The sequence below is a fragment of the Lycorma delicatula genome, chromosome 1, assembly GCF_047948215.1.
Source record: "Lycorma delicatula isolate Av1 chromosome 1, ASM4794821v1, whole genome shotgun sequence".
NCBI classification, from domain to species: domain Eukaryota; kingdom Metazoa; phylum Arthropoda; class Insecta; order Hemiptera; family Fulgoridae; genus Lycorma; species Lycorma delicatula.
The window spans coordinates 55,021,821-55,049,668 of NC_134455.1; the positions used below are offsets into that span (position 1 = coordinate 55,021,821).

Genomic DNA, 27,848 nt, shown 5'->3' on the forward strand with positions numbered 1-27,848 from the left:
TAATACTTAACAGTATAAAATGAATTATTAAATTATCACGTAACAAATGGTAAAAATAATTTTTCATCTTAATATTGGATCTTAATTTTATTATTAAACAATAAAAAAAGAATTCAAAGTCCAATGTCTTAGTTAGATGCCCAGTGTCACAGGTTAGTAGTTGTGTGTCCACCTGGCTGAGTTACACTTAGTTTTACTAAGAGAGCTGCAGTAGGCTTCCTAGGTGTTCCGGTGGGTCAAGCTGCCTGTGAAATGGTGGAAGAAGGGGGTGTACCACAGGCTTTTAGTTCTGTGAATATTTCTGTAAAGAAAGCTGGTTCTGAATTGATCCGAAGCATACTGCGTGATAATGAATTAACAATCAGTAAGCACCGATCCCAGAAGCGCTCTTTTGAGTCCTCTACAAGAAAAGGTTTTAATGGATAAGAAATTTCATTACCCATATAAGAATAAGATAAATAGAGACATGTCAAGACCACAGCTTGAAGTTCTGGTTCGCTGTCCACATCATCTCCTCTCACTAGTTCTCTGACTAGCATATAAACAAATACCACATTTGCTGGATTGATGAAAGCAACGTCCTGAAAAAAAAAGAAAGGTATTAGAAATATATACAGATATTAAAGTAACTGATATGCTAAAAGAGACAGTGGATGAATTTAATTCCAAAATTATTGTTTTTTAAAAAAATAATCCATTCTATGTATTAAGTACTCTGAATAAGACTGAAGTTTATTAAACTGAGAAAATAGGAATAAATAGTTGTTAAAATTCACTAATGGTAACTATGATGTGACTATGAATAAATATCAAATGTAAGACTTCTTGTAAGGCATTTCTTTTTTGAGATTCTGACTTCTTCATGGTTCTGAAAAGTGAATTGTATAAATAAATGTTAAGGTGTTTGTGAATTTCCAAGGAATTTACAAAAAATCTAAGCAGGACTATTTGGCTTCCTTTGTAGATTGCTTTATACTTTATGGAGGATTTTAAACTGGTTAAGAGTTGGTATTCGAAAATGAAGAGTAGATGTTCAAAATAAGTTTTTTTTGGCTCAAAGCTCTACTATTATGTGCAAGTATCAAAATTTCCAAAATTTTTCTCATAGCCTTACATATCATCAACTGAAAGATCTTTGAACTGCTTGAACTGAAGGGAATCTAACCAAAGCAAGTTGCAAAATTATTTTGGCTGCTGTTTTTAGAAAAGATCAAGTTTGTAATGGACAAGGAAGGTTAAGTGAGTAAAAGAAAATTCAGAATAGTAATAGAATTAAAACCATAAAATTTCAGGATTTTCATCTCAGTGTAAATTCGTATTTGACGTTCTACAAATCTTTAGAATATCTTGTGCCATTTTACTCATTTAGCTCCAATATTCATTGATCATCTGCATTTGCAGGAACTGTACTCATATAGCTGTACAATATCTTTTTCTCAGTATTCAGGAAAAGTCTTATGTGCTGTTAGAATCCTAAATAATGGTTGTGGATTGGGGAAAAACAGCATTAATATATAAAGAAATATCAAACCATCATCCTTGGTTTGTAAATGATAACAAAACGTTCTGTTTTAACAACATTGTAGTATTTTCTTTGAATAAAAAAAAAAAAGGTTTTTTAATTTATAACATTGTCCATTTATTTGCTTGTTGGTAGAATGAGGTAAAAATGTATAGTTCAGTTTTCAAAGGTAAAACATTTACCTCTAATACAGAACCTGTTTGTTTTGCGAAACCGTAAGAAATAGAATCTTGTGTCTTTTTTTACCGTCTGAAAAAACTTCTTGAAATTCTATTGATTAATTAAATAATATAAATATATATATATGTAATACATATCTTATGTATATGTGTGTGTGTGTGTGCGCGCGCGCGGACGTGTGTGTGTATACATATATATATAATATATATATATTGTTTACACAGTTAAGTTTTCACACAATATAATTTAATCAAAATTTTAGCCGCTGTAAACAAATTTTTATTAAAAAAAAAAGTAATGAATGACAAAATGAAAAAGTAGTATACTAAAATATTATAGTAATATTGACCGTAAACGTCACTTTGACAAGCTAGTGACGCAATGTGTAATGCGTTGTGTTTGATATGTTCTGTTTGTTTATAAAAGCGTCGGGCTCCCCTTTCAAATGGACTCGTCCTGTCGCGGCGCCGACCCATCTATCGATTGTCTGTGGAAGAAGGGTAGGTGAGGGGCGATGAAGTCAACTCATAGCAATGAGGAGTGGGGAGGCACGTGTGATTGTGGTATCTGGGGCGCCAGGCATTAACTTTCATCAATCCACGAATTAGTTGAATACCTGCAGTTCTCTTGTTACAAAACATGTGGCGAGAATAATAATAATAATAATAATAATAATAATAATAATAATAATAATAATAATAATAATAATAATAATAATAATAATAATAATAATAATAATAATAATAATAATAATAATAATAATAATAATAATAATAATAAATCGTGTAGGCAGGCTACGTTTGGAATATGTAAAACAAATTGTTAGGGATGTAGGATGTTGAGGGTATACTGAAATGAAACGACTAGCACTAGATAGGGAATCTTGGAGAGCTGCATCAAACCGGTCAAATGACTGAAGACAAAAAAAAAATAATAATAATAATGCCCTGAGGTAGATAATCCCCACGTCCGGAACACAATATCTACGTTCCACGTCCAGGGCGGCAACAGCTGTACTTATGTACAATACATGTAGCTGGCTAACGGGGCTCCGAGTAAATTACTCGGATATGCCTATCTTGACCTTCTCCATCTTCAGGTCACCATATGGATTGGAATTTTCGGCCACCTGCAGAATATGAACTACTAATGACTTGGAAATGGACTCACACCATATCTAGAGCTGGCGATGTGGCGGCCGGGGTCAATGTTATTGCAGGTGTAACAGAGACCCTTCCATTGTCCACATGCCCCCTGCGATGGCAAGCATGTAGCAATGGTGCCCATGTATGTTGGTGCAAGGGAGCTCTGAAAGCTTCGGTGAGTAGGAGCCTGGAGTCAGTGCAGAGATTGCGCATCCGCTCTCTGCCAGGACATATGCCGGTTCCACCGGAGTACCGGATCGGACCTCCAAGGTTAGTAGGCCTGGAGTCGGGGTGTACCCCGGCGGCTAGCCTTGCTACAGAAGGGATAAACAAAATGAACATACTTGAACAAAAAACTAACGTGGCAGAGGGTTCACGAAAACACCCTCGTTTGGAACCAGCCGTTTCGCCTGAGGCGAAACGGAGGAAGAGTGCAGAATAAAGAAAGATTGAGATTGAGGCTAGAAAAAGCTTACAAAAAGCTTTTTTTAAGAGTAGTAATGTACCGAAACCCAAATATTTGGTTATTACAAAGGAGGATGGAAATTTCTCGAGGGTGAGTCCTTTTCTCATTGCTCGGGAAATAACCAAATGCGCTGGAGGCCCTGTTAAAGAAATAAGGAAGACCTTCACGGGACTTCATGTTGAGACTGTAAATGATGCCCAGTCTCAAAAGATCCTAGGGCTTAAAAAGATTGGAGAACTGGCTGTACGTGTCGATCAACACCTCAAGACCTCAACACCTCAAGGGGTGTGGTCGTCTGTCGGGATCTTCTAAATTGCTCGGAGCAAGAAATTGTTGAGGAGTTGTCATCAGAAGGAGTAATAGAGTGTCGCCGATTGAACATGAGGAGGAATGGCGAAGTCCTACCTTCAGCCTCTCATGTTCTCACATTTAAACGGCTTACCTTGCCGGAGAAGATAAGAGCGGGTATATATCGATTGGATGTGCGGGCATTTATCCCGCAGCCAATGCGATGCTTCAAGTGCCAACCCCACACCGCTATCAAATGTGGCCACACCGCTATCAAATGTGAGAGAACGCAAATATGCGTGTGCGGTGAAGAGGTGCATGAGGGAGAGTCGTGTAAAGAGCCCCCTACATGCATCAATTGCAAGGGACAGCACTCATGTAGATCCAGGAATTGTCCTGTCTTCAAAGACGATGTAGCTGTGCAGGAAGTTAAAACCCTGCAGAAAGTCAGCTACATCGAAGCAAAGAGGATTGTTAACGTTCGCAAGCCTAGAGCAACAACAACTTATGCTCAGGCTGCGGCTGCTGTTCCTGCTTCTGCTCCAATTGCTGGAGATGAGACTCAAATTATAAACAAACTTGCGCCTACTTTGGCTAGCATGATTGAAAGGATCATCGAAAACAAGATGAAACCTTCAGCAGTAAAGAATTTGTTAAGCCAAAGATAGGAACAGCCTGCTGAAGATAAATCTGTAAAAATGAAAGTTGCTCCTGTAGAAAAGAAAACGGACGCCAAACCTGAAGGTCAAGTCCGTCTCAGCGAGATCCTTCAGGATAAGAAGAAAGAGTGTGTTATGGAGGCTGCCAAGCCTCATGCAACTGAGGTGGCCTCTAAACCACAGAGGCCACAAATATCCACGCAAGGGGGGCAAGTGTCCCCCCTTCCACAGGCGGTGACCGGTGCTGCTCCCGTGTCGGGGGTCGGCCAGGTTGCCGCCTCTCAATCGGCGCCTGAAACCGGCGCCGATCCATGCCCGTCGTCGTCGGCGGCTTCGATGGTCTCCAATTCGGAGACAGGAAGCTACACGGGCGACGACGTTCTCCGCGAAGATGAAGCTGTTCGCAGCATGGAGAAGAAAAGAAAAAAAGGATAGCCGAAGGGAAAACCTAGGGTATAATTTAATTTAAAATCAGCGAGCCGATTGTACAATGGAACATCAATGGATGTTTTTCAAACATCCATGAGCTCCAACGCTTGGTACATGATGTAGACCCGATTTGTATATGTCTGCAAGAAACGCATTTCAGCCGAAATGAAAATTTTAAATTAAAAGGATATGATACATTTCGGCGAGATCAACCGCCAAATATGAGTTAGAGGTGGAGTAGCCATACTAACATCGACCAGAGCTACCGCCGAAGCTGTTGATCTAAATACAAACCTGCAAGCGGTCGCCATTAGAATGAAGCGTCCGCTTCAGGGCACTGTTTGCAGCATATACTTGCCGAATTTTGATTGGAAGGAGGATGACATAGCGCGACTAATTTCTGAGCTTCCCCCACCTATTTTACTGGTGGGTGATTTTAATGCTCATAATTCTCTTTGGGGATCGGACCGAGTAGATCCCCGTGGAAGAGAATTGGACAGGTTCCTGATGAATTCTGAACTTATGCTTTTAAACGATGGGTCAGGAACCTTTTTCAATGCCAGAGATGGATCGACGTCCTGTATAGATCTTGCACTGATAAGCGAGGATATCTTGTACCTCGGAAGCCTGCATGGAACTTGTACCTTTGTACCTTGTACCTTTGCATGGAAGCGATCATTTCCCGGTGCAAATTGTAACAGATGTTACAAGAAAAATATATCCCATCTCTAAAAGATGGTTGTTTGAAAAGGCAGATTGGACAAGCTTCACAGCTAGAACGATACTCCCTGAAACAACTGGAGTTATCGGGAACGATGTCGATGCTATAACAAATGCAATACTTGAGTCGGCGATGAACGATGAAATAAGTGAAGCTATTAAAAGAAAGAAAACGGCGTATAACACCTTTAAGAAACGCCCTACCACAGAGAATCTTATTGCCTTTAAAAAATACAGGGCGTATGCAAAACGTCTCATGATAGACTCGAAGAAACGATCCTGGCAGCAATACGTGTCATCCATCGACAGAACCACTACTGCATCAGATGTTTGGAGGAAAGTGAAGGCGATTTGTGGGCGTAAAAATTTTGCACCCATAACTAGCCTTCAAGATGAAGACGAAATTAAGGACACTCCAAACGAAATCGCAGAGTTATTATCCAATCACTTCGAGAAAGCCAGCAAAACGGCTAACTACGAAGAAGATTTTCGAGCGAAAAAAGAAGAACTTGAAGGTCTACTAAATTTCCGTACTGAGTATAATTACTCATATAATGTACCATTTAAAATGGAAGAATTCGCGAAAGCGTTGGAGAAAGCAGGCAACACAGCTGCTGGTCCGGATGAAATCCATTATAATATGATCAGGCAGCTGAATACCACTGCTAAACGCAGACTCTTAGAACTGTATAATCAAATATGGCAGGATGGAATGTACCCGCTGCAGTGGAAAAAGGCTCATGTTGTTCCTGTACCAAAGAAAAAAAAAAATTTAACAGATCCCAATAGCTATCGTCCTATTTCCTTGACGTGCGCTATGGGAAAAATACTCGAAAAAATTATTAATAATCGACTCGTTTGGGTTTTAGAAAAAGAAAACCTGATATCACCATATCAAGCAGGTTTTCGACAATACCACTCTACCACCGATCAAATGATCAACTTAGAGAATATTATATATAACAGCTTTATTACAAGAAAACATTGTGTCGGAGTCTTCTTTGATTTTCAGAAGGCTTTTGATATGACCTGGCGACATGGAGTAATGCTCCAGATACATGAAAGGGCATTCGTGGCAATCTGCCAGTATTGCTCAGCAACTATATGAATGACCGTACCTTCCAAGTACGTGTCAATAATGAATATTCATCTGAAAGAATGTTGGAAAATGGCATATCACAAGGTTCGCCGTTGAGCGGTACCTTGTTTACCTTCACCATTAATAAATTGATATTAGCCATTCCAGTAGAAATCAGCAAAAACGTCTATGTTGATGACTTGCCAATTGTGTATGCCAGCAACAAGACTGCTATGGTGAAGTACAAATTGCAACGGGCGATTAACGCTCTAAATGAAGTTGCGAGGAATAATGGATTCCAAGTTTCACCAGAAAAAACGTGTTGTGTACACTTCTGTAGGAAGAGAATTCCTCATCAAAGTCCTATGTTGAAAATTGTCAATGATCCAATACAATATAAAGACAACGTGAGATTTTTAGGACTAGTATTGGATAAATCTCTTACGTGGGGACTACACATACAGGACTTGAGTGTTAGATGCAAAAAAGCCCTAAACACTATAAAATGTTTATCGAACATTAATTGGGGCTCAGATAAAGAGATATTATTGAGATTGTATAAGGCATTGGTTCAATCAATTCTAGACTACGGATGTATTGTATATTCATCCGCTAGGAAGTCGCATTTAAGAAAGTTAGACGTTATTCACAATAGCGGAATAAGATATGCGACAGGCGCTTTCCGCACAAGTCCGGCGATTAGTCTAATGTCTGAAGCCGGAATACTGCCACTACATTATAGAAGAGAGATCCTTTTACTAAGATACGCAGCAAATATATGGGCTTTTCCTGCTCATATAAATAACAAACTTTTCAACAAAAATCCTATGGCTGCATTATACGAACGTCGTGCTACCTATTCAGACCAGCCGGAATTAGGTACCACGAATTAAAAAGGAAATACGAAATTGCTAATCCAGAGACTCTAGCAATTTCTACTAGAGAAATACCGCCATGGCTTTTGCCAGCGGTAAATACAAGATTGGATCTTTCTCAGGGAGAAATAAAAAAGAAGCCAGCAGTTATCATCTAACAGGAATTTTTGGCAACCGTCAGTAGTTACGAAGAACATATTAGAATTTATACTGACTGTTCTAAAACCGAACATGGTGTTGGATGCTCCATATATATAAATGGAGAAGCCCATTGTTGGAAACTGCCAGATATGGCCAGTGTCTACATGGCAGAACTTACTGCCATTCAGCAAGCTCTTCGCTACATTATTGCGAAGAGAGAGTGCTAATATGTTCCGATTCTCTAAGTGCACTTGTTGCAACTCGGAACAAGAACATTAAGGCTGTCCTGATTGCAAACATCCTGTCCATTTTGTATGTTCTAAACCAACGAGGACAGCGATGCGTATTTGTATGGACTCCAGGCCAGGGCATGCTGGTATTACAGGTAATGAAAGCGCAGACGAAGCTGCCAGAAAGGCAACAGTCTGCGATGATTTGGATGCATTTCCTGTAAGAGTGGCAGATGTTAAAAACTGTCTAACGAACATAGTAAGAAACAAATGGAATACTGATTGAAGGAGTTTAAATACAAAATTAAACTCAGTGAAAACTTCTCCATATAAATGGAAAAGCGACTTTAAGTTGACTCGCCGTGAACAAGTAGCTGTGACCAGACTTAGAATTGGTCACACGCGATTGACAAATTCATATTTGTTAACCGGCGAAGAGAGACCAATGTGCGGTGTTTGTAATAAAACACTTACAATTAAGCATCTAATAGAAGAGTGTACAATATATGAGAACCTCAGAAAGAGGTTCCGTCTAAGAAGTGACATTACTGCTGATCTGGATAATGGAAATGAAGAAAAGATAGTTGCATTTTTACACGCCAGTGGACTTATTAGAAGTCTGTAAAAGTTGAAAAATTTTTTAAAGCTGTGTAAAGAATCTCTAAGTGGAATTCATTATGTTTATGGGAGTGTCTCGAAACGTGGCACGTGTAGTGACGGGAGGTAGCCCTCTTGCCTAGGCCATCCTGGCTCGTCTGCATTCAAGAGCAGTGAGTCGGGGTGTGTCCAGTGATGGCATGGGGGACCCTCAAGGGTAAACTGAGGGCGCGAGGCTATGGGTGGGCGTGGTGCATGCCTGTAGCCTATTTATAAGGAGGAGACTGCCACAGCGCCCTGGCGCGACTAATATACTGCGATTCTGGTCGCCCCGAGGGTGCTTAAACAAACTATAAACGAGACAGGTAGAAGGAAATGGTATTGATAAGTTGTATTTTTAATTTCATGGTCTTTTGAGAACCTTATCTCAAATTTTAATATCGGGGCCCTTTACATCCCGTAAGTGTTGTGTTTGTCTTTGTTGTTTGTGTCTGAATGTTTTTGTGCAGTTCGTGCTTTTAAATAAAATGTAAGGGCCCTTTACACCCTTACATATGACGATCCTGATGGTGATTCTAACTTCTTTCTAAGAACGTGAAGAGGGCTAATGACCTTATTAGTTGATGCCCGTAAAAATTCAAGGAAAAAAAAAAATAATAAGGTAGATCGAACATGAGTAATATAATTTGGTGTAGGTAAATGCCATGCATATTTTGGTGTTTCGGGAAAAGTGAATTGCATATTGACAAAAGGTTTTTAAACACCCGTATGATTCAAAAGATATTTAAAATACTTAATTACAGGGAGAGCCTCTGTTTGTTTTTTATATGCAAATCTCAAAAACTACAGCAATCGTTTATCAATGGAAATTATGAATATACCGGAAAATGAATATAACAGTCTGTCTATAGATTTATGCGAAAACGTTTTTAAAGCTGGAGAACGCATCTTCTCAAAATACGTAAAATTTTTATTCATTGGCTAAATTTGTAAAAAAAAATTATTTCAATTGTAGAAAAATCCCATAAACACACACCCACAAATTTTCATTAGGTTTTATCATTATAACATCAAATTAACAATTAATACATTTTATTAATAAGTATAAGTAATTCAAATAATAATTTTTAGTATATTATTGACGTAAACAAAGCTCCAATCCAATCAGTTCGTATGTTTCAGGTGTTAATTATTTGAATATCAGAACACCTGTTCGAAAAGAAATTCTTTTTTCTATAAATATTTACAAAGTTACAATCATATTTTAAATTTTTAAACGCAACACACCTCAGTTTGTTGCCTCCATATAGTTATAATAAGGATTGAAGTTTTTGACACCAATAGTTACTAAATAGTAAAAATAGCGTCAAATATTACTATTTTCACGCTAAATAGTAATTCCTATTTGTTTAATTGCAATAGTAAATGGTAAGAGAGGTAGAAAAAGATAACAATACTTTCGAGATGACTTCAAGATTAGGCTTGATATCAAAATGGCTCAGTATAGAATTAAAATGGTCGAGGGAATTAAAGTGTTTTTTGTGTATAATTTTTTTTTCAATAAAAAAGTGATGTTATTCTGAAAATGATAAATAGTTAATTTAGCTCTTCTGTTTTTAGCTTTCATTTATTATTATTTAATACTTTTAACTTTTGTTTGTATTCATATGAATCTATATTGCAAAAAAATATTCTGCAAACATTTGTTTCTGTATATGCATTCTACGACTGTTTTTCAAAACTTTCCGGGATTTTTAAGTTTACAATTCTGGTGAGGTCTTACAACTGAAAGTCACACCAAGTGCAATAAAAAAATATAAAAAGACGCCAGGTTTTTTTGATAATTTTACTTGCTACTACTTAAAAATCAATCAGCATGTGCTGAATATATATTTTTATACGGTATATAATTTTTCTTGTAATCGAATTAAATTTCCTCTCGAAATCAAAATTCGTCAAATTTAATCACAAATGGATGGACGTCCCACCTATTAAACCGAAAAAAATAATGTGTCTAACATACTACAGTACCTACAGTCAGAGGAATCCCTCTTACCAAAGCAATGGAGGTAAGCTTCAAAATCCCCATGTCCAGTTAAATGCTGGGAAAGGTAGAAGCTCACCTCCCCAAAGCCTCGCAGCACCCAGTCATGAACTCGCGGTAATATTCGCCTCGTCCATTCTCTCATTGCAGAGGTATTCCACTCGTCCTGCCATTCATCTAGTAAGACACGTTTAGCTCCAGTCTTAGTCATGCCGTTGTATGTGCGCGTTAACATCTGAGTCCTCAGTTTCACTGGTTGAATACCTGTAATCACTTCAATAGCACTCCTAGATACAGTCCTATAGAAGGCTGCCACACTAGTCGCCACACGCCTTTGGATTGGCGATATCTTATCCACATTCTTCTTATTCTGGAAAGCTTCAACCCAGGCTGAGGCCGCATAAATTATATTAGATGAGGTCACCGCCAGAATTAACCTCCTTCTAGATGTACGCAGTTCAGGGTAGTTACTCATCAGCCGACTTAATCTAGTAGCATTCTCCTCAGCAGTCTCAGTAACCTTCTTGATGTGATCGTTGTACAGGCGGTTCGACTCCAACCACACGCAGAGATACTTTACAGATCTCGACGTGGATATGTTGGTGACTCCAATTCTAACTGATGATATGTCTGAGTCGCTTTCTCCTGGCGAGTGCTATCGCAGATGTTTGGTCGGAACATGGTTCAGGTCTCTTGTCTTTAATAACTCGTCTATTTGTCTAACCGCTATATTTGCAGTCCCTTCAACATCTGGCTCAGTATTTCCGGCGACCAGGAGAGACAGGTCGTCGGCATAGGCCACCAATTCAACGTCAACGTGAAAGCCCAACTGCAACACGCCGTCAACGGCAAGATTCCACAGAAGTGACCTGAGAACCGATCCCTGTGTAACCCCGCCATACAGTTCGAACGACACCTCTCCATCTTCCGTATTAGTTTTTACCCGTCTATCAAGGAGGTAACTATTAATTAGGCAACGCAAGTATTCACTGATTTTCCTGTTCTGCAGGGCTTCGTTTTTTATCACACGCCAAGGCACACTCCTAAATGCATTCCTGAAGTGTAAGAGGAACACTAATGGGATCATCCTCCGACGCCAGGTTCCGGCAGCACGATCTCTTGCCTATTCATTGTCATGCATCAAGGCATCAATAGTGGACCTCAACCGAGCAAAGCCGTATTGACTGAGGGAGAGATCACTCTTCTCCTCGATTTCGATCCACAGCCAATCAACAATGAGGCGTTCAAATAACTTGCCAACAGTATTGAGGAGGCAAATGGAACGATATGAAGGTCTTTCTTGTATTGCATCTCTCTTCTTCGGAATCAAAACCATTCTTATCTCTTACCAACAAGGTGGAAAAGACAGGCTTCCAAGGCGTGATTAAAAACGTCTATGACAATTCATGGGTGCCATATAATAAGTGCCTTGACAATCGTACCGGGTATTAGATCAGGTCCTGAATTCTTGTCAGGGTGCAGTCTCCGGGCAGCTTCCGCCAATTGGCTAATCGTAAAGTGGCGTGTATGTATAGTGTACATCTCATTCCATTCCGACTCAGGGACCGGAAAGAGTTCCAAAACTGCACTGAGTGATCCACCCACGTGAGAAAGAGGCAGCAGGTTTACCAAAGCTGTTCATGACCAGTATATACGACCCACCCCACGGGTCCACGTCCAACTTAGCAACGAGGCCTTCCCATGCTTTTGCCTTTGCCGCTTTAATAATAGTACTCAGGTCATTTCTCGCGTGGCGATATACCAACAGCAGATCATCCGAAGTTCTATCACCTTTTCTCACTAGAAGAGAGGTGATAGAGAAGAGTGAGACAACAGAGACAGAGGTGAGGAAGCTACAACGAGCCAATGCTTTTTGTAACTTCCGTCTTGCAGCCAGTGTGGCCACCCTCTTAGCGGCAATATCCTGCGATCACCAATAAACACGTCTTTTGCCCGGTCCGTCCAGGAGCTCACCACGACGACATTCTTTACCTAATGCTGTCATTAAACCTTCAGGTGTAATAGGACTATTAGGATCCATACTGTCTGCAACACCATCAACAGTAGTTCTAGTCTGTAGCTCATGGGCTCCCACCGCTGAATCCGGACAAATCCAGGCCTCGAACACACCAACGCAAAGAAATTCGCACGACGATCGCTAGCTAGCTCTTCTTGAATTATTCTCCAGTCACTGACCACAGGCGCAATGCGATCTGAAGTGGCGATCAGATCTACAACCGATTGCCTTCCACAACCAACAAATGTGAACAAGGATTGAGTATTATGCATAACCATCCCACTAGTGGCAAACATAGCCGCTAGAGTGTAGGCCCTTGGGGTGGAGATCATTCCCCCAAGCTCACGACTCTCAGCTTTAAAATCGCCGGTCAAGATCACAGGCTTACTGGACCGTCAGATGCATTTCTCTAAGATATCAACAAATTCTTGAAATACCTCGGCTCCCGTATTCAGAGAAATATAGACAGCTATCAGAACACGATCTGTAAGCTCAACGGAGACGAATCCGTCTCTTCTAACCATTCGTGGCGTCGCAAATCGACCAGAAACATTAAGGACAGCAGCATCACCACGTTTATCCACAGTCAAAGGAAATGCCGCAACTCTTCTCATGTTGGGTTCAGCAACAGCCAGAAAGTCAATATCTGGCTGGATAGGCCCCGTATATGAGGAGTGCGATGCTGAGGTGTTGCACTTCCGATGAGTGAACGGGGACTCCTGGGGTGAGTAGGAAGGGAAAGCGTAAACACTGAGTCCCGATCGGAGGTCCCCTGTTTGGGGGGGACTTCTGATTTGAGGCAGGCAAATAACGACCGAGACCCAATTCGGGGCCCCCCTTGGGGAGACTCCAGATTTGAGGCAGGCGATTGAGAGGACCTACTCCTGGTTGACCGGGTGGTATCCCATGCCGGTGACGGCATAGCCGGCTCCGGCATGGTCGCCCAGAAGGTTAGAGACAATGGCACCCCTAGGACTCAGCGTACTTCCACGGCGGATCCGGGCCTAGGGGATCGGGGAAAAAAAAGAAAGTCAATATCTAGATCGAGTGCCGTTCTTCAAATCAGGTCATGCGAAATGGTACTTCAATTGGTATTATGTCATCGTGTAGTATGTTTGCAGCTCTACTTCCAATGCGATGACCATAAAAAAACACACACTTAGTGGGTTCCTTACAATTCACCGTAAAGTGGTCCCTGCTACCGCAGTTATAGTAATTAGCTCTAAGATCTGGTCCCTTGCACTGGGAGACGGCATGTCCGACCTTCCAGCACCGATAACAGTGAGTATCCAGTTTTCTTAAATCAACCCGACAAGACTGCCAGCCCACCAACATATGGCGGAAGGCCGCCAGCTTTTTGCTTCAGCCTATGTCCTCACCACTGTAGCATTCTGACTCATGTCGTATGCTTGCCTAAGAGAGGTGACCTTAGCACCAGTCTCGCCCCCCAAGGTCTTCTTAATCATGCTCATAACTTCATCACAAGTAACTTCAGTATCCAAATCTCTCACATGCAGTATAGCCCTCCTAGATGACGGCCCTTTGTCTATAACCGTAGCCGTAGGTGTCTGCGCCATAATGCGCACTTTAAGGCTCTCAGACGCCTTAGTTCCCGCCAGGAGATGTACCTCCATGTCTTCTCTTTGGTCACGTCTACCTGAAAGGATACTCCTGACCATATCCTCGCCCCCCGCCGTCTTGACACCACGCAGTAACTCAGAGTATGTCACCCCGTGCTGTCTAATTATTACCGTAGAGAACTTTGGTTGCGACCGCACAGTAGGTCCACGTTCTTCACCGGAGAGAAATATCGCAAAATCAATTTGCTTGCAACGTGCCCAGAGTTCTGTTATATTCTCGGCTACTCTCCCAAGCTAAACCTTGGTCGTAGCAAACACCAGATTACAATCCTCAGCTAGATTTATCTTATCTAGGCCCTGTAATAGGCAGTCATTTATTTCAGGACTGTCTCCCTCGACATCAAGTACATAAGTATCACCTGTATCCGAAATCTTACATTCCCCTAGAATATCAACACCAGACACGTTTCTTACTACCGCACCAGATCTAAGTGCATCCTGTTTAAGCTTCATCCTAGTTCCTGGAGTTGACACACGAGATGAAAAAGGACTGGATTTGTCACAACTTGAATCCAGTATATATAATTTGGTCCTAGCATCTTCACGATCCAGGAAGGCAGTCTCCTTAGTGGTCTGCTCAAATATCTGATTGAGCCACCGATTAGATAAAATCTGCTTAACCTCCTCAAAATTCTCCATCTTGAGAATGTCCTGTAAAGTCGACAGTCCGTTCTTACAATCTAGGTATATTTATCTAGCATTTCTCTTCTTTCTTGTAATTCTTGCAGAGCCTCAGAGACATCGTTCACTAGGTTAAAAATCTTATAAAAGATTCGTTCACTAGGTTAATAATCTTATACAAGGTTAACATTCTTACCTTCTGTAACAGCCTTCTTAGTTGAGGGGTTAGCCTTACATAACTTCCGCAGCGCACCTCAATCATCAGCGAATCGATCTCAGAGGTCCTTCACCTGAGTCACTAATCGGGACTCTGGGCCTTTTTTTGGCCTTCAGCTTAGGTCCCTTACTTTTCTTCACATCCTCACTTAGATCAACAGCACTAGTAGATAGTGTAGTCATCGGGATCTTGCAGTTTTTGTGGTCTTCCGAAATGCAGTCTCAAATTCCATTCCCTCAGATATCCTAGCGAGACAATATCACCGCCGAAAGTCGGCCAAAATCCGCAGATTTTGTGACTGTATTTTCCGCTCGATTCCGCGCAAAATGACACCCACAAAAACAGAATGTAAACAACTGAATGTAAAAGCTGTTTGGAATATTCGAACATCTGTAAGAGTAATGCAGGAAGCGTGACTTGCGCGACAATTGGACATCTAACCTATAAGTCAGCTGTTGCCCACTACACCAACTAAAAATCCTGCCAACTGCTGGCCTAGGCTTTGTTTATATCGAATGTCAGTAGTGATGTCACCAACTGAAAATGACTTATCTATAATCTAAGGTTTTAACTAAGATTTAACCAAGTAATTAAGTATTACAATAATTACTAAATACTAAAGCTGTCCAATAACCAAATTATTTTAATTGAGCAACCCACCCGAACTATTTTAACTAAGCAACCTACCCGAGCACCCACCATGGAACTAATACATTTCTTTGTTCCAAACAACGCGAATTCACAATAACATAACAGATATACCACCGAGTGTAAAAACCCGTATAAAAACTGTTAGTCCGTTAAACAGTAATCAAGAATGTTTAAACATGTCCAAAAACAGCCAACCACAATAAACCAACGTACATATCACAATAAAAACCAATAAACTAACCAAAAACACATATAAATCGCAGAGCGAAAAATCAATACCACTAGTCCTGTATGAGTTCCCAACTCGACTTGATGTATGAGCGTTTGAAAACTTTCATCCTTACCATTTTCGTCGTTTCATGAACATGGATTTATTACGTACAATAACTTTGATCAAAAGAAAAAATGAATTTAAACAAAAAACAACTCTACTCATGAGGAAAGTAGACGCTTACCAGAAATGGAGCTGCTAGTATCAAACCTGGCTAACTCCAGTTTTCAAAATTTTTCAGGAGAGCCGAAACACTATTCTTTGCTCATGGTGGTAAACAATTACTTAAATTATTACTTTAAACTCTTATTTAGTATCACTAGAGCCTGCAGATGAGCTTACAAGAACCTACAATTCCTAATTATTAAAATATTTAAAAATTAAAGTTTTAAAGTTAAAAATTAAAGTTTCTTTTCATGTTTGATCTAAAAATTTTTTTACATATATTAAATCTTGTCATGTTTGATAAAAAAACACAACTCAACGAGTTGTGTTTTTCCCAACGCGTCTTCCCAACGCGTTGGGAAGACACGTTCCTCAGGGAACGTCAGAGGTGCGTTATCATTTACGATAAGTCCAATAACATAGAAATACTTTAAAATCTGACTGCACTTACATATTGGATAAAATTTAAAAAAAGATTTTCAAGTTATCTTCGGTTTGTTCATAATTATGATGTAACAAATATAATTCCTATTATCTTCGTTAATCGATCTTGCCAGTGATTCTTGAGACAGTTCAGTTAACTGGATACCAGTGGTTTGGTATTTCAATCATTAGAATCCAGTTAAAGTTACCATATCTTTAATCGGTTTTGACCTAAGCATCCTGTAGCATCAGAAAACAGCTAACCGATAATGACCAAACCATTCCGGTCACTGACAGATTAAACTTATTTTCTTCTGTTTTAAATAATCCAAATAATAATCCATGTCCAAATAATCCACGATTTGGGGGCAGAAATGAGTTTAGTTATGATAAAAATTTTAAAAGTTATCGAAATAATAGTTTCCAGTAGACTCCAATAGACGGTATGAAATGAAATAATCACGTAGTTCACGCAGATCTTGAAAAACATTTGACATTGGGTTGAAGAATTTCTTTGATAAGGGGAGTTTACCCCCTTTTATTACAGATTGATATCAGCTACAGAACTGATATTTTATACATAAAATCGGTGCAGCCTTTGAAGTTATATTGTTAGAATTTTTAACATATTAACATTTGTATTTCTAAATAAGTAATGCGCTTTATTTATAAAAAAAACAGAAGCGCCGGAAACATATATTTTTAAATTTCTTAAATAACATTTATTTCGAAATCATACTGCACTACAGCAGGTTGCAAGCCTGATTTGAGTTTATCGTATTAAAAGAATGTTTTTTTATCATCGGAAGAAAAAAATTACATTAACCGAGTATGTAAATGCAATATAAGAAGATTTTTCAACAATATTTTTTTTTAATATTATTTTATTTTATATTGTTATAAAAAATAACGCATTTAATTTTTATAATTTTTAGGTATCATTTAACTTCTGAAGTGGTGTGTCAAAATGGAGCATAAGCGCTTGCCTTTCCGTACGGAAAGTATCAGTGAACTAGACGGACAAGTTTTTTTTAAACTAACGACTTCTCTGTACTTTCATCATTCCATTGGTCGGATCTAATTAACAACTCATCCGGCTCTAGATACTGAAAGATGAAACAGTTACAACTATATTAATTGCGCGAATAAGGAATAGTCTGGAACCCGATTTAAAACGCTACATAAGATATCTGGAGTCTTCCAAATGTCGTGAGAATCAATCAATAGTTTCCGAAGCGTATTTTAGATGGATTTTTAAGTTTGGTTTTAAACTATGCACAAGTAAAATAAAAAACTTAAACTATTTAAATGAAGGTTTCCATCTCTTTACAGAAATCTCAGGGTTCGAATTCGTTTCAAGTGTTGTATTTTTCTGTATCTCATTATCAGTTCTAACACCGCTTTCCGCCTACGATCCAGATATATACAAGCTACAAGTATGCTAGCTCACCGTGAAAAAGGAACACAGTTTTACCTGCAGGGCCTGAACCAAGAAGTTATACCATCTGTTTGGAGAGATACAACATAAATATTCCCGTACAAAAGCTAAATTAACCCAGGTCGGTTAATTAACTTCTATTAATGGAAAAAGCTAAAGTAGATAAACGCTGTGGCTACTTTTTTCAAGCTTTTTTTTTAGTATGTAATGACTAGAAAGTACTGAACGTTTACATTTTCAGTACTTTTATTAAAAACGGTACATTTTAAGATTCATTCATCCTTTGAAACACGCAAAAATTAAAAATACAATTTATCTTATATCTTCCAGTTTTAAAATGTTTCTCCTTTGTCTAAAATAGAAACTAATGAGAAGATTGATAAGAACTAAACTTTCGTTGATATTTTCGAATACCTTTTAGAAAATTGAGAGTTCTACCAGTATAATTAGGAACCAGCAGGACCAATTAATTAAAAATAACATGTTCAAAAAAAAAATTCTAAATAACACGGTTCTCGGCAGAAAATTCTTGGCTTATTTTATCAAAGACAATCTTCGTTTTTAAAACCAGTAGAAAATTTGTTGAAATTGTTTACATTATTTTTTTATGTTAATTTAATTTTTTTAATGTTTCTCGAACATATTAAAAATAAATCAATTAATTGCTAAAAAAAATTATCAAAAAGTAATTAATTATTTCTCAATAAAAATTCTCTTAATAGTCATTATAAAAGAGATGAGTTGATTAACTGAATTCTTTAAGTTACGCATGTGGGGAGAATCAAAGGTTAAATATTAATCTCTCATTTTACTTATTTTCTTTGACTTAGATTCAATTAAGCTACTATATTGGAAATTTAAGTATATGTAACAATAATGTTCTCTGTATTCTTTAAATAATAATAACGTAAGTTTTATATATATATATTTTAAAGAAATTACAAATCAAATATTCGCTGGATAAAAAGTACTCGCTAGATTAGCTGCTGCATAAAAAGTTGTTTTAATTTTATCTTCTACGCTGACAGTCTCTTTGAATAAATGTTGTGCTACTCTTCTTCTCTTATCATCTTTAACTGACAAGGCGTCAGTTATATCATTTTACCACAGAGATATAATATAATATAAATAATTGTTTCTCCCTCTGTGTGTATGTGCGTGCGCGCGCGCGTGCATATAATATATATGTATTTACCAACATATAAATATTTATAAATAAATAATTTTTTTCATGTGTGTTGTATGATTGTGTATGAATGTGCCAAGTTATTAGTATTTTGATTTAGTCAGTTATTTTTTTAAGTAGTTTATGTTTGTTACAAATCAATCATAAAGCATACTTATTGAATTACATTATTCTCATACTCAATAATAGCATACTCGTTGAATTTTTATTCTACTTTGAAAAAGTTTTTTGTTCCTAAAATTGTTTTTTTTTAGAGTATAATATTTCTCTTTGAATTTGGAATCTTTCTTTGAACCGGGCAAAAGAAGATATAAACGAGTCCAAAATTCTAATCGTTTAAAAATTTTATTCGTTCTTATATATTTAAGAATATAGACTAGAAATAGATATTTTTACCAATATTGTCCAAACCCTACTTTAGTTTTCAATTGTTGTGTAATTGTTTTAAAATTTAAAACCTCTTTCTCATGTTAACTCGAAGATTATTTATGGATGCCTATTGCACAAACTGCAAGAATGAAGTTCATGTCGAATGGCGAACATTTTTCAATCAGAAATTATTCATTAAAAAAAAAAATTAATAATATTAACGATATGAAACGTTATAAAATTTCACAATTTATGGATTTGAAGAACGATTCAAATCCAGTTTCATCACAAAAAGGTTTCGTAATTTAGATTGGTTTAGAACAGACTATACTGCGTTAAAACTTGAGGTTTTAACACAGTGTAAACCTCAGTTTATACACTAATTAATGTTCAATTCATGTTGATTTCTAATTTTTTCTCGATTTGTTTAACGTATCATGAATTAATAAACCTCACTTTAAATAAGCTTATTTGGGAATATGAATTTTGTAGTGTAAAGAAAATGCCACGCCTTACCTTTGTTTTGTTCTCAAATTTGTGTTGAATCTCATTTTAATTATTACTTAGAAACTTTTTTGAATTTTAATACATTTTCTAGTAAGCAACTGAACTTAATTCTGGTTTGAGGGACGATTTCTACAATCTGTATAGCATGAAATAAACTTATTGTGTAATAAAAATAAAAACTTTTATTACAGTACTGTCAAAATAAAAACTTAACTGATGAATGAATAAGTATTCATTTAACCTTAAAATCCCTTAAATTTCCAAGATTAATGATTTAGTATTATATTACGTTAACAAAATTAAATTCTAAAACAACTGTAATTTTAGACAGTTTTTTTAAAAATAACTAATTAAAAAAAATTTCTGTTATAAATTATGTAGCGATTCAAGTTGAATCAGTAGATTTACAAATTCACTTTTATAAAAGTTGCAATAGATTATAGTTCTGTCAAAGAAAATCATCAGAAAGATTGAAAAAGCATGTTATAGGATTAAACTCTATGACGTGGATGCTTCTAATTTTCATCCCTTGCCATTTATGATAATACGTTTGAAAGCCACTCTGTGTAATGTCAACAGTAAACTAATGGTACTTGCATCAGTAACAGAATTAAGTAGGTTGCGGTAAATATATCTTGACTTCTGAACTACAGATTAAATCAGAACAAATTGAAAAGCATAAATGTTTCGAAATTCTAAGTAATGACTGCTGAGATTTGGATTTATGATACTATATATTTTTGTTTTACATTAATAACACATCAACTGTGTTTTGAACCTATCAGAATTTGCTTTTTTCATAAAGTTAAATAAAAAAAAAAAACATAGATTGGTTTGTTTTTCATAATTTTATCGGCTTTTCCGTTAAGGTATGAAGCTAATACTTTTAAAGTGATTATAACGAAAAGTGAAAGTAAATTTGAATCTGATTAAAATCTAAGCATCATCTTGAATAAAACATATTCGATGAGCTTAGCCTGCTGTTGAAGAAAAATTGTTCATTATCATCTACTCATGCGTTTTATCAATATTATTAAAAAAATAAAAATCAAAGTAGAAAGAGAAGAAAATTACATTACTCTCTGAAAATGATTAAAAACTTGTATTATTTAAACATATCTAAAAGTTATGAATTTTGGCTTTTTAAAAATATTTACTATTCGGTTGTTAGGGCCGAAGCCGGGCCTAAGCGTGAGTAAAGTTTCCTTTTTATGAATATGACTTAGAGATCAAATGTTCCAGCTTATAATATACGGAAAAAGTTAAACGAAAAAGGTCCCCCTACAATTAAAATTAAGAATTTATGTTATAAAATGTCAGTTCAACTCTGGTTATTATGTGTGTTGCTGAAGGTTTACATTTAAGACGCGACTTTCAGCCAATTTTAATTTCCTACAATTAGTTAGAGTATTGAAATGAAGAGAAGATGGATTTAGTCTTCCTCAAAAACAGGTTGAAAATGTTTCAAGTATGTACAAAACAGCATATTAATTATGAATTCATAAAAATAAAAAGTTTCTATATTATCAGGTAGTATTCCTTAATTTAAAAAAGATAGATTAAAAAATATCAGAAAGTAAAAATTACAGAAGTACCTTGATTAATACTTGAATAAGATCGAAAAAATTTCTTTAAATGATTTTAATTGCTTTTCTTAATCTTCAAGTTAGTAAAAATTTTGCATGCGGATTAATACGTTTATTAAAAAGCTATTAAATACAACTGACCTATTATCTTTCAGTGACTGCAAAGCTATTGAACAGCAAAAATTAGGTTGCAAAATGTTATACAGTGTAACAATAGATTTTGATTGTAAGTTTAATAAGAGATTAATTAAAGAATCTGATTAGGTTAGATTTTAAAATTACTGAACTAAGATGAAGTCAGTTTGTTATAAAATCTTATTGTGTATTAAAAAAAAAAAATGTTTACCTTGTCCAATTTGATTCACAAGTTTTATGTTGAATAATCATTTTGAGTAAAATTTTGACTAAATATGGTTACTTTTCTTTTTTAACAATTAAAACAAAATTTACAGGGCATTGAAAAAATATTGATAAAAAACATTAAGCAAAACGTTTTTTGTTAAGAAAAGGAAAAGTATAGTAGCAAGTACTAAAAAGTACAGGTGGCCAAAAACTAACGTAAGCAGAACTTAACTGGAGTAGAAAGATATAGCCTAATAAGCAAATTAATAAATAAGGCTTCTTAATAAACGTTTATTAGTAATATGAAGATCAGAAGGCGGGTTTTATAGAAAAGTCTAAAAGAAATGTAACTTGAAATCAAAAAGCAATGAAATTGACTTGTTAATCACTAGAGAAGGGAAGGTACGAACGCTACAACTGATAGAAAAGTGATATATCTAAAAAAAATAAAATGGATAGAACTAAGACATAAGAAGGTTTATGGTTTAACGGAAGAAAAACAAGTCGATTTTGTTAATTTTTACGCTCAGGATGTAATTTAAGAGTTTCTGAAATATAAAAATAATTATAAAATAAAATAGAATCAATAACTTTTATAAAACTTTTTATTTATGTTTTTTTTGTTATGTATACAGGTGATTCCAAATCGCACGGCAATCTCTCCAGGAAGATGATTCTATAGTCAAATATAAGAAAAAAGTTGGTATAAACATAAGTCAGAAAACGGTTTGTTAGCGAGTTTCAGCTCGCGAAACATTTAGTCCTGCTTTCTATTCCCTCTGTGAAAATAAAATCGTACTAAAAATTCTTTGGGTACAAATCGAGGTGTAAATTTGCTGCTTCCTTATAGTTTTGAACATAATAAATATTATTTGAAATTAAACCAGTTATAATCGACCTAATTTAAAATAATGATATCAAAACAAAAATGTCATGTACAACATTTTTTGGATGGTAATAATAACAATAATTTTCTGATGGCCTCCACATCTGCTCTTTTAGCCATCTATAATCTACCCCTGAAATAGAATTCTGAGAAGCTGGAATGACCTAGACAGGGAGGTAAAGCAACAAAACAATTTAAACCTTAATATGTTGCAAAAATGTAATAAGAAATACACTTGTAAAAATCATGTAATAATTATTATGGAAATAAACGAATAACGGAAGCGGAAGAGGAAGACACCGTTATATCTGGATTATGGAACGATTTCTGAGGGTGGCTGCGGTAAACGTGTTCAAGAATAGACGAATGCATTAACCTACCTTTGACTGTAAAAGTTTATTCAGAAGTGCTGTTAGAATATATTCATCTAGAGAGAGGTGGTTGGATAAGGTGAGCAACGAACAGGCAGATCTTTCTAAAATCACAAGACTTGTGATCTACCAGTTATCTACCAGTAGAGTACTTCCTTAGCAGTTATATTATGACCATTCCTTACTGTTTAGATTATACAGTTAATACGAATTATAAATAAAAAAAAAAAACTATTTAAATTATTTACAGTACTACATTGTTGAACTCACTATGCAGACTAATTAGATCATTAGCGTATAGGATATATAAGTAATAGAGAATTTAATGTACCATATTATGATCCATTATTTAGAAAATTAAAATTGAGTAGACAGTCAAAAATTTTGGAATAGATGCACAACAGTGATAAATACAAATTTCCCCAAAAATGAATTTCAAAATCCGAATTCTTATTAAACTGGATTTAAATCTAAAAATAATTTTTGAACATTCTTATCCCCATTTTCAATCTTAAAGAGATAAAAATCTTTGAGATGTATAAGAAAAATTTGAACCTTTAAGGAAGAGAAAAGATAAGAAAATGTAGAGCAACAAAGATTTACAACGTAGTAAATAAGATTAAATTAACATAAAATTGAAAGAAACAAAAAATTACAAAATCTGTTAAGGAATATCGATGTAAAATAAATTTAATCTTAATGAATTAAAACATTAAATTTACTAAATGACTTTTAATTTAGATATTTTGCTTAATTTTTCTCCAAGTAATCAACCGTGATATGGTTATGTAAAAGGTAACTGTACGAAACTAAACTTGTTCGACTGCTAGCTTCTACGCGCAGTCGATCTAGGATAATTGGAATTATCCTAGTCGCAGGATAATTGGAATTACCCATTAAAAGACCCAGAAACTAAAGATTTCACATGTCAGGAAATTTTGATTAAAAATTATTGAAAATTAAAAAAAGAAAACACAACAAAGAAATATCTAAACCACCATTAATCTACTTTATTGATTTCAAGAAGTGAAGTTAAAAAATAATAGCACGAATTCAATGATAAACAACTGAAAAATGAAAAGCACTCTTATTGAGGGTCTGCCACAGCTACTAGAATCTGTAACTGTGGACATTCACACATACCAGCGTGTGATAACGTATTTATACACTGGTGAAATTAAAATTTTGCAATACTTTTATTCTTTAGGAGCACATTTGCAATTTTTTACTGGACTTAGCGTTCAAGTTTTTTCTTTGAACCTTGAAATGAACCGTTTTTCCTAGTTTAACTTATATAACATTCGTAATCTAAAATTCTTAGGTAAGTGTTTTATATATCCCAATCTTTTTCTTCTCATAATGTTTTACTTTTCAATATTCCTACACCAAAAGTAATTAAAATTTGTTGTATGGGTGGTCAATCTGGAAAGTTTCATACAGGATTTTGCTAAAAATATTCTCTTTTCCTACTATTCTTAAGACTTCTTAAATTTTGAAATTTATTTTTAATAGTACATTTCTTTTCCTCTTTCTCTTTGCTATTTAACTATCGGCTCTGCACTACACAGTATTGTTTGAAAAATTTATTTCTCTTACCTAGGGCTATGTTTAATTCTGGTATACATATTTTCTGGATGAACGTTTTCCTTATTTTTTATATTTTCCTGAGTTTGTCCATTCTTTGCAATTTTACTATATAAATAACAGTGTCTGGTGTATTTTGATCCCCTATCTTAGTATTTCATTTTTTATTATCCTTCATTCTATCCCGTTTAATTACTTTTATCACATCTTTATTTTTTTCAAACTGAATTTCAGGAGCTCTTCGAATCGTTAACCGTACACTCGTTCAGAATTAATCAGCAGTAACGACGACACCCAGCCGCTGCCCGATAACCAGCTTGAAGAAATATTAAAATGTCACGAAGAGAAGATCTCATCCTCTGACAGTGTAAACGATAAGAATATGGAAATAGCGAAACTGCAATAAAAAAAGCCTCCTTACCGAAGATAGAGGTGGGACGGATAAATTAGATGACCATCGCCGAGTCCAAGAAGAAAATCCTTTTGTCATCGTCGAAGAAGAAAGCGACCACATATATGTACCAGAACTTTAAAGAGTGTTTCACCATCGAGCCAGGGTGCTTTACAACAACAGCAAAAGAAAAGAAAGACGTCTCACCAACCAAAAGAGGGACCGATACACGAGTTGCTATCGATAGTGTGTATGATCACTTTAATATCCTGAGTATTTTACAGTCAAGGGGCCGAAATAAAAAATACTTACGTAGCCCATATGAAATCATTTCCAGTAGAAACGGCTCAATTGATTTACCAAATCTTACAAAAATTAGAGTCGCAGACCATTGCCCCTTGGAACACAATTATTAAACGACTCGCCCAACAACTATTCAGAGCATTTCTCGTCTTGGAAATTATTCCGGTTAAGGAGCCTTAATAAATTAATGGAGATTTAGATGTTTCTTCGCTCTTTTTTCTTTTTTAATTTTCTTTTTTTCTGTTTTCTTTTTTTTAATTTTTAATTAATCAAAATTTCCTGACGTGTGAAATCTTTAACTTATGGGTTTTTAATGGATTATTCCTAACAGCCGAATAAGTTTCTAGTAAAAAATTTATGCCATTCAGAATTTCTTCGAACTCTTTTTTGGTTACTGCCAAAAAGACATTGTCATTAGCAAATAACATATTTAATTCTTTAGAGTAATTATCTTTTTGGGTATTTAATTCACTCTCAAATTTGTGTTACGATTTCCGAATCGATTCTTCTGCATAAATGTTGTAAAGAATATGACGAGTTACAATTCTTGTTTCATTACTTTCTGAATCATAGCTTCAGTTTCTAATCTTATCATTACAGCGTTATTCATGTTCATATTATAAATGTTTTCTTTCTGTATATTTCAATGGAACTTAAAGTGTTTTATTCTATTTTGCTCCACAGATCTAAAAATACCAAGCTGGTTGCTTTACATCTTACACATTCTATTCGTCTAAATGAACAGTGAGGATTTTTGATGCTCGGAAAGTTAAACTCATGATTAGTGTAGTTCATATATCTGTTCCTGGTTCCTACTACATGGTTCAAATTCTGGTTGTACGTTATCTATTTTTATAAAAATGTTTTAAAACAATAACATTTGAATTTTTTAGCGTAAAGATATCTTTAAAAAAGAATGTTCAAATCAGGATCGTATATTTAGATAACCGAATCACCTCGATCAATTTTCTAAATTGTTAAGCAAAATAAAGTGGGGTTGAAAGAGTGTGGTGATTTGTAACAGGATAATGGATGAAACAATAAGAAGAAAGAGTGTAAAGTGTATGAAAAAAAAAGCAATCTTATTTCTATATTTAAACAGGAATAAATCGCGGAAGTATGTTCGAAACAAAATTTGATAATAGAATTCGTAAAAGCTCGATTAACACGTAATTGAAAAATAAACTTTTTGGTTTCATCGCCATTATTATTATTTTGCTTTCTTTTTAATTTTACGCAACATATGAACAAAAAACCCACGCGTGTTTTGCGGGGTAAATTATGTACATTTTCGAGTATTCGTTTTTCTGTGTGTAAGCTACAAGTATTAAAAAATAAATGCGGATTCTTTTCTAAAAATAGTTTGTAAATTATAAACCGTGTTTACTTTGTATCGAATTAAATCTAATGGTAACGGTGGGTGGATTTTGTGCTCTTTTATCTATTCAACCATCTCTGTCCTTGTCGCTATAGCACAACCCGGCCACCACTCGACACAGCCGCGTAGGAGTGCACAGAGGATCAATAAAGGGTTTTACCCGCAGCGGCAGCAGCAGTGATGTACCCGCGCCGGATAGGCAGCCTTTTTCATCTTAAAATATCCTTTAAAAAAAGTGAATAAATATAAAATACTGCACCTTTACCTAAAGTTTTCAATTATACTCTCAATGAATATTAAAATTGTAAATTTAATCTAATCTTTTATTATACGAGTGAATAAATAAAAATAAAAATTGTATAAAAAAAGAACTACTTTTTGTAAAAGTATTCTTTTTATGATCATATGGAAGAAGTTTAAATAGATGAAACTACTGATGCTTAAAAAAAATATTTAATTTTACAAGCAAAATTAGTAGTATAAAAATTCATTCTTATTTTTAAATAATAAAGTTTTATTTTTAACTGCAATCTGTACTGAAAGTGAATTTATTTGTTTTTTAAATTTACCATTTTTTTAAGGGTCAATACAATACAATATTCGTATATTTTAGTAGCTATTACGATTCTTTCAAAAAAATAAAAAACAAAAAAAGCAAATTTTTGTAATGAAAACTTATTATATTTGCCAAATATCCTTTTCTTTTCATTTTATATGGAAAAATTAACTAGTGACATGATAAAATAGAATAAAAAAAGTGAAATTAGTCGGTTCAATGTTATAACGATTTACGCATACGGCAAACTAACAAAAAAAATTTAGCTTCTTATTCGTAATATATATTATAAAAAAAGTACACAGACCTCTGTCCATTCGGTAAATATAATGATTTAACCAGTTTTTTTTTTGTTAGAAATACTTTTAGTATAATTTCATAAATACAAAATTAATTTTTTTATTAGAGTTATCTTTTATTTAAAATATTATTTTCAGTTAAAAGATCTATCCGATGCTTTAGGTCTGTGCTGTTACATACCTATTTCAAAAGGGGGTTGTATACTTTTATGAGCGGAATTATTCGTTACTTGACAAAATATCAAAGGTTTATAAACTGTAGAAATTAGGAAT

General features: G+C 35.4%; 1 protein-coding gene across 1 annotated transcript in view; it reads right to left on the reverse strand.

Annotated features, from left to right (window-relative positions):
* Positions 1 to 236: 236 nt before the first annotated feature.
* The window catches only part of Cdk5alpha (Cdk5 activator-like protein), a 91,500-nt gene continuing 63,888 nt past the window's right edge, over positions 237 to 27,848 (reverse strand). The window contains exon 2 of the mRNA XM_075354068.1: positions 237 to 581. Within this exon, the coding sequence (XP_075210183.1) occupies positions 237 to 581 (345 nt within the window). The remainder of the gene's footprint in view (positions 582 to 27,848) is intronic.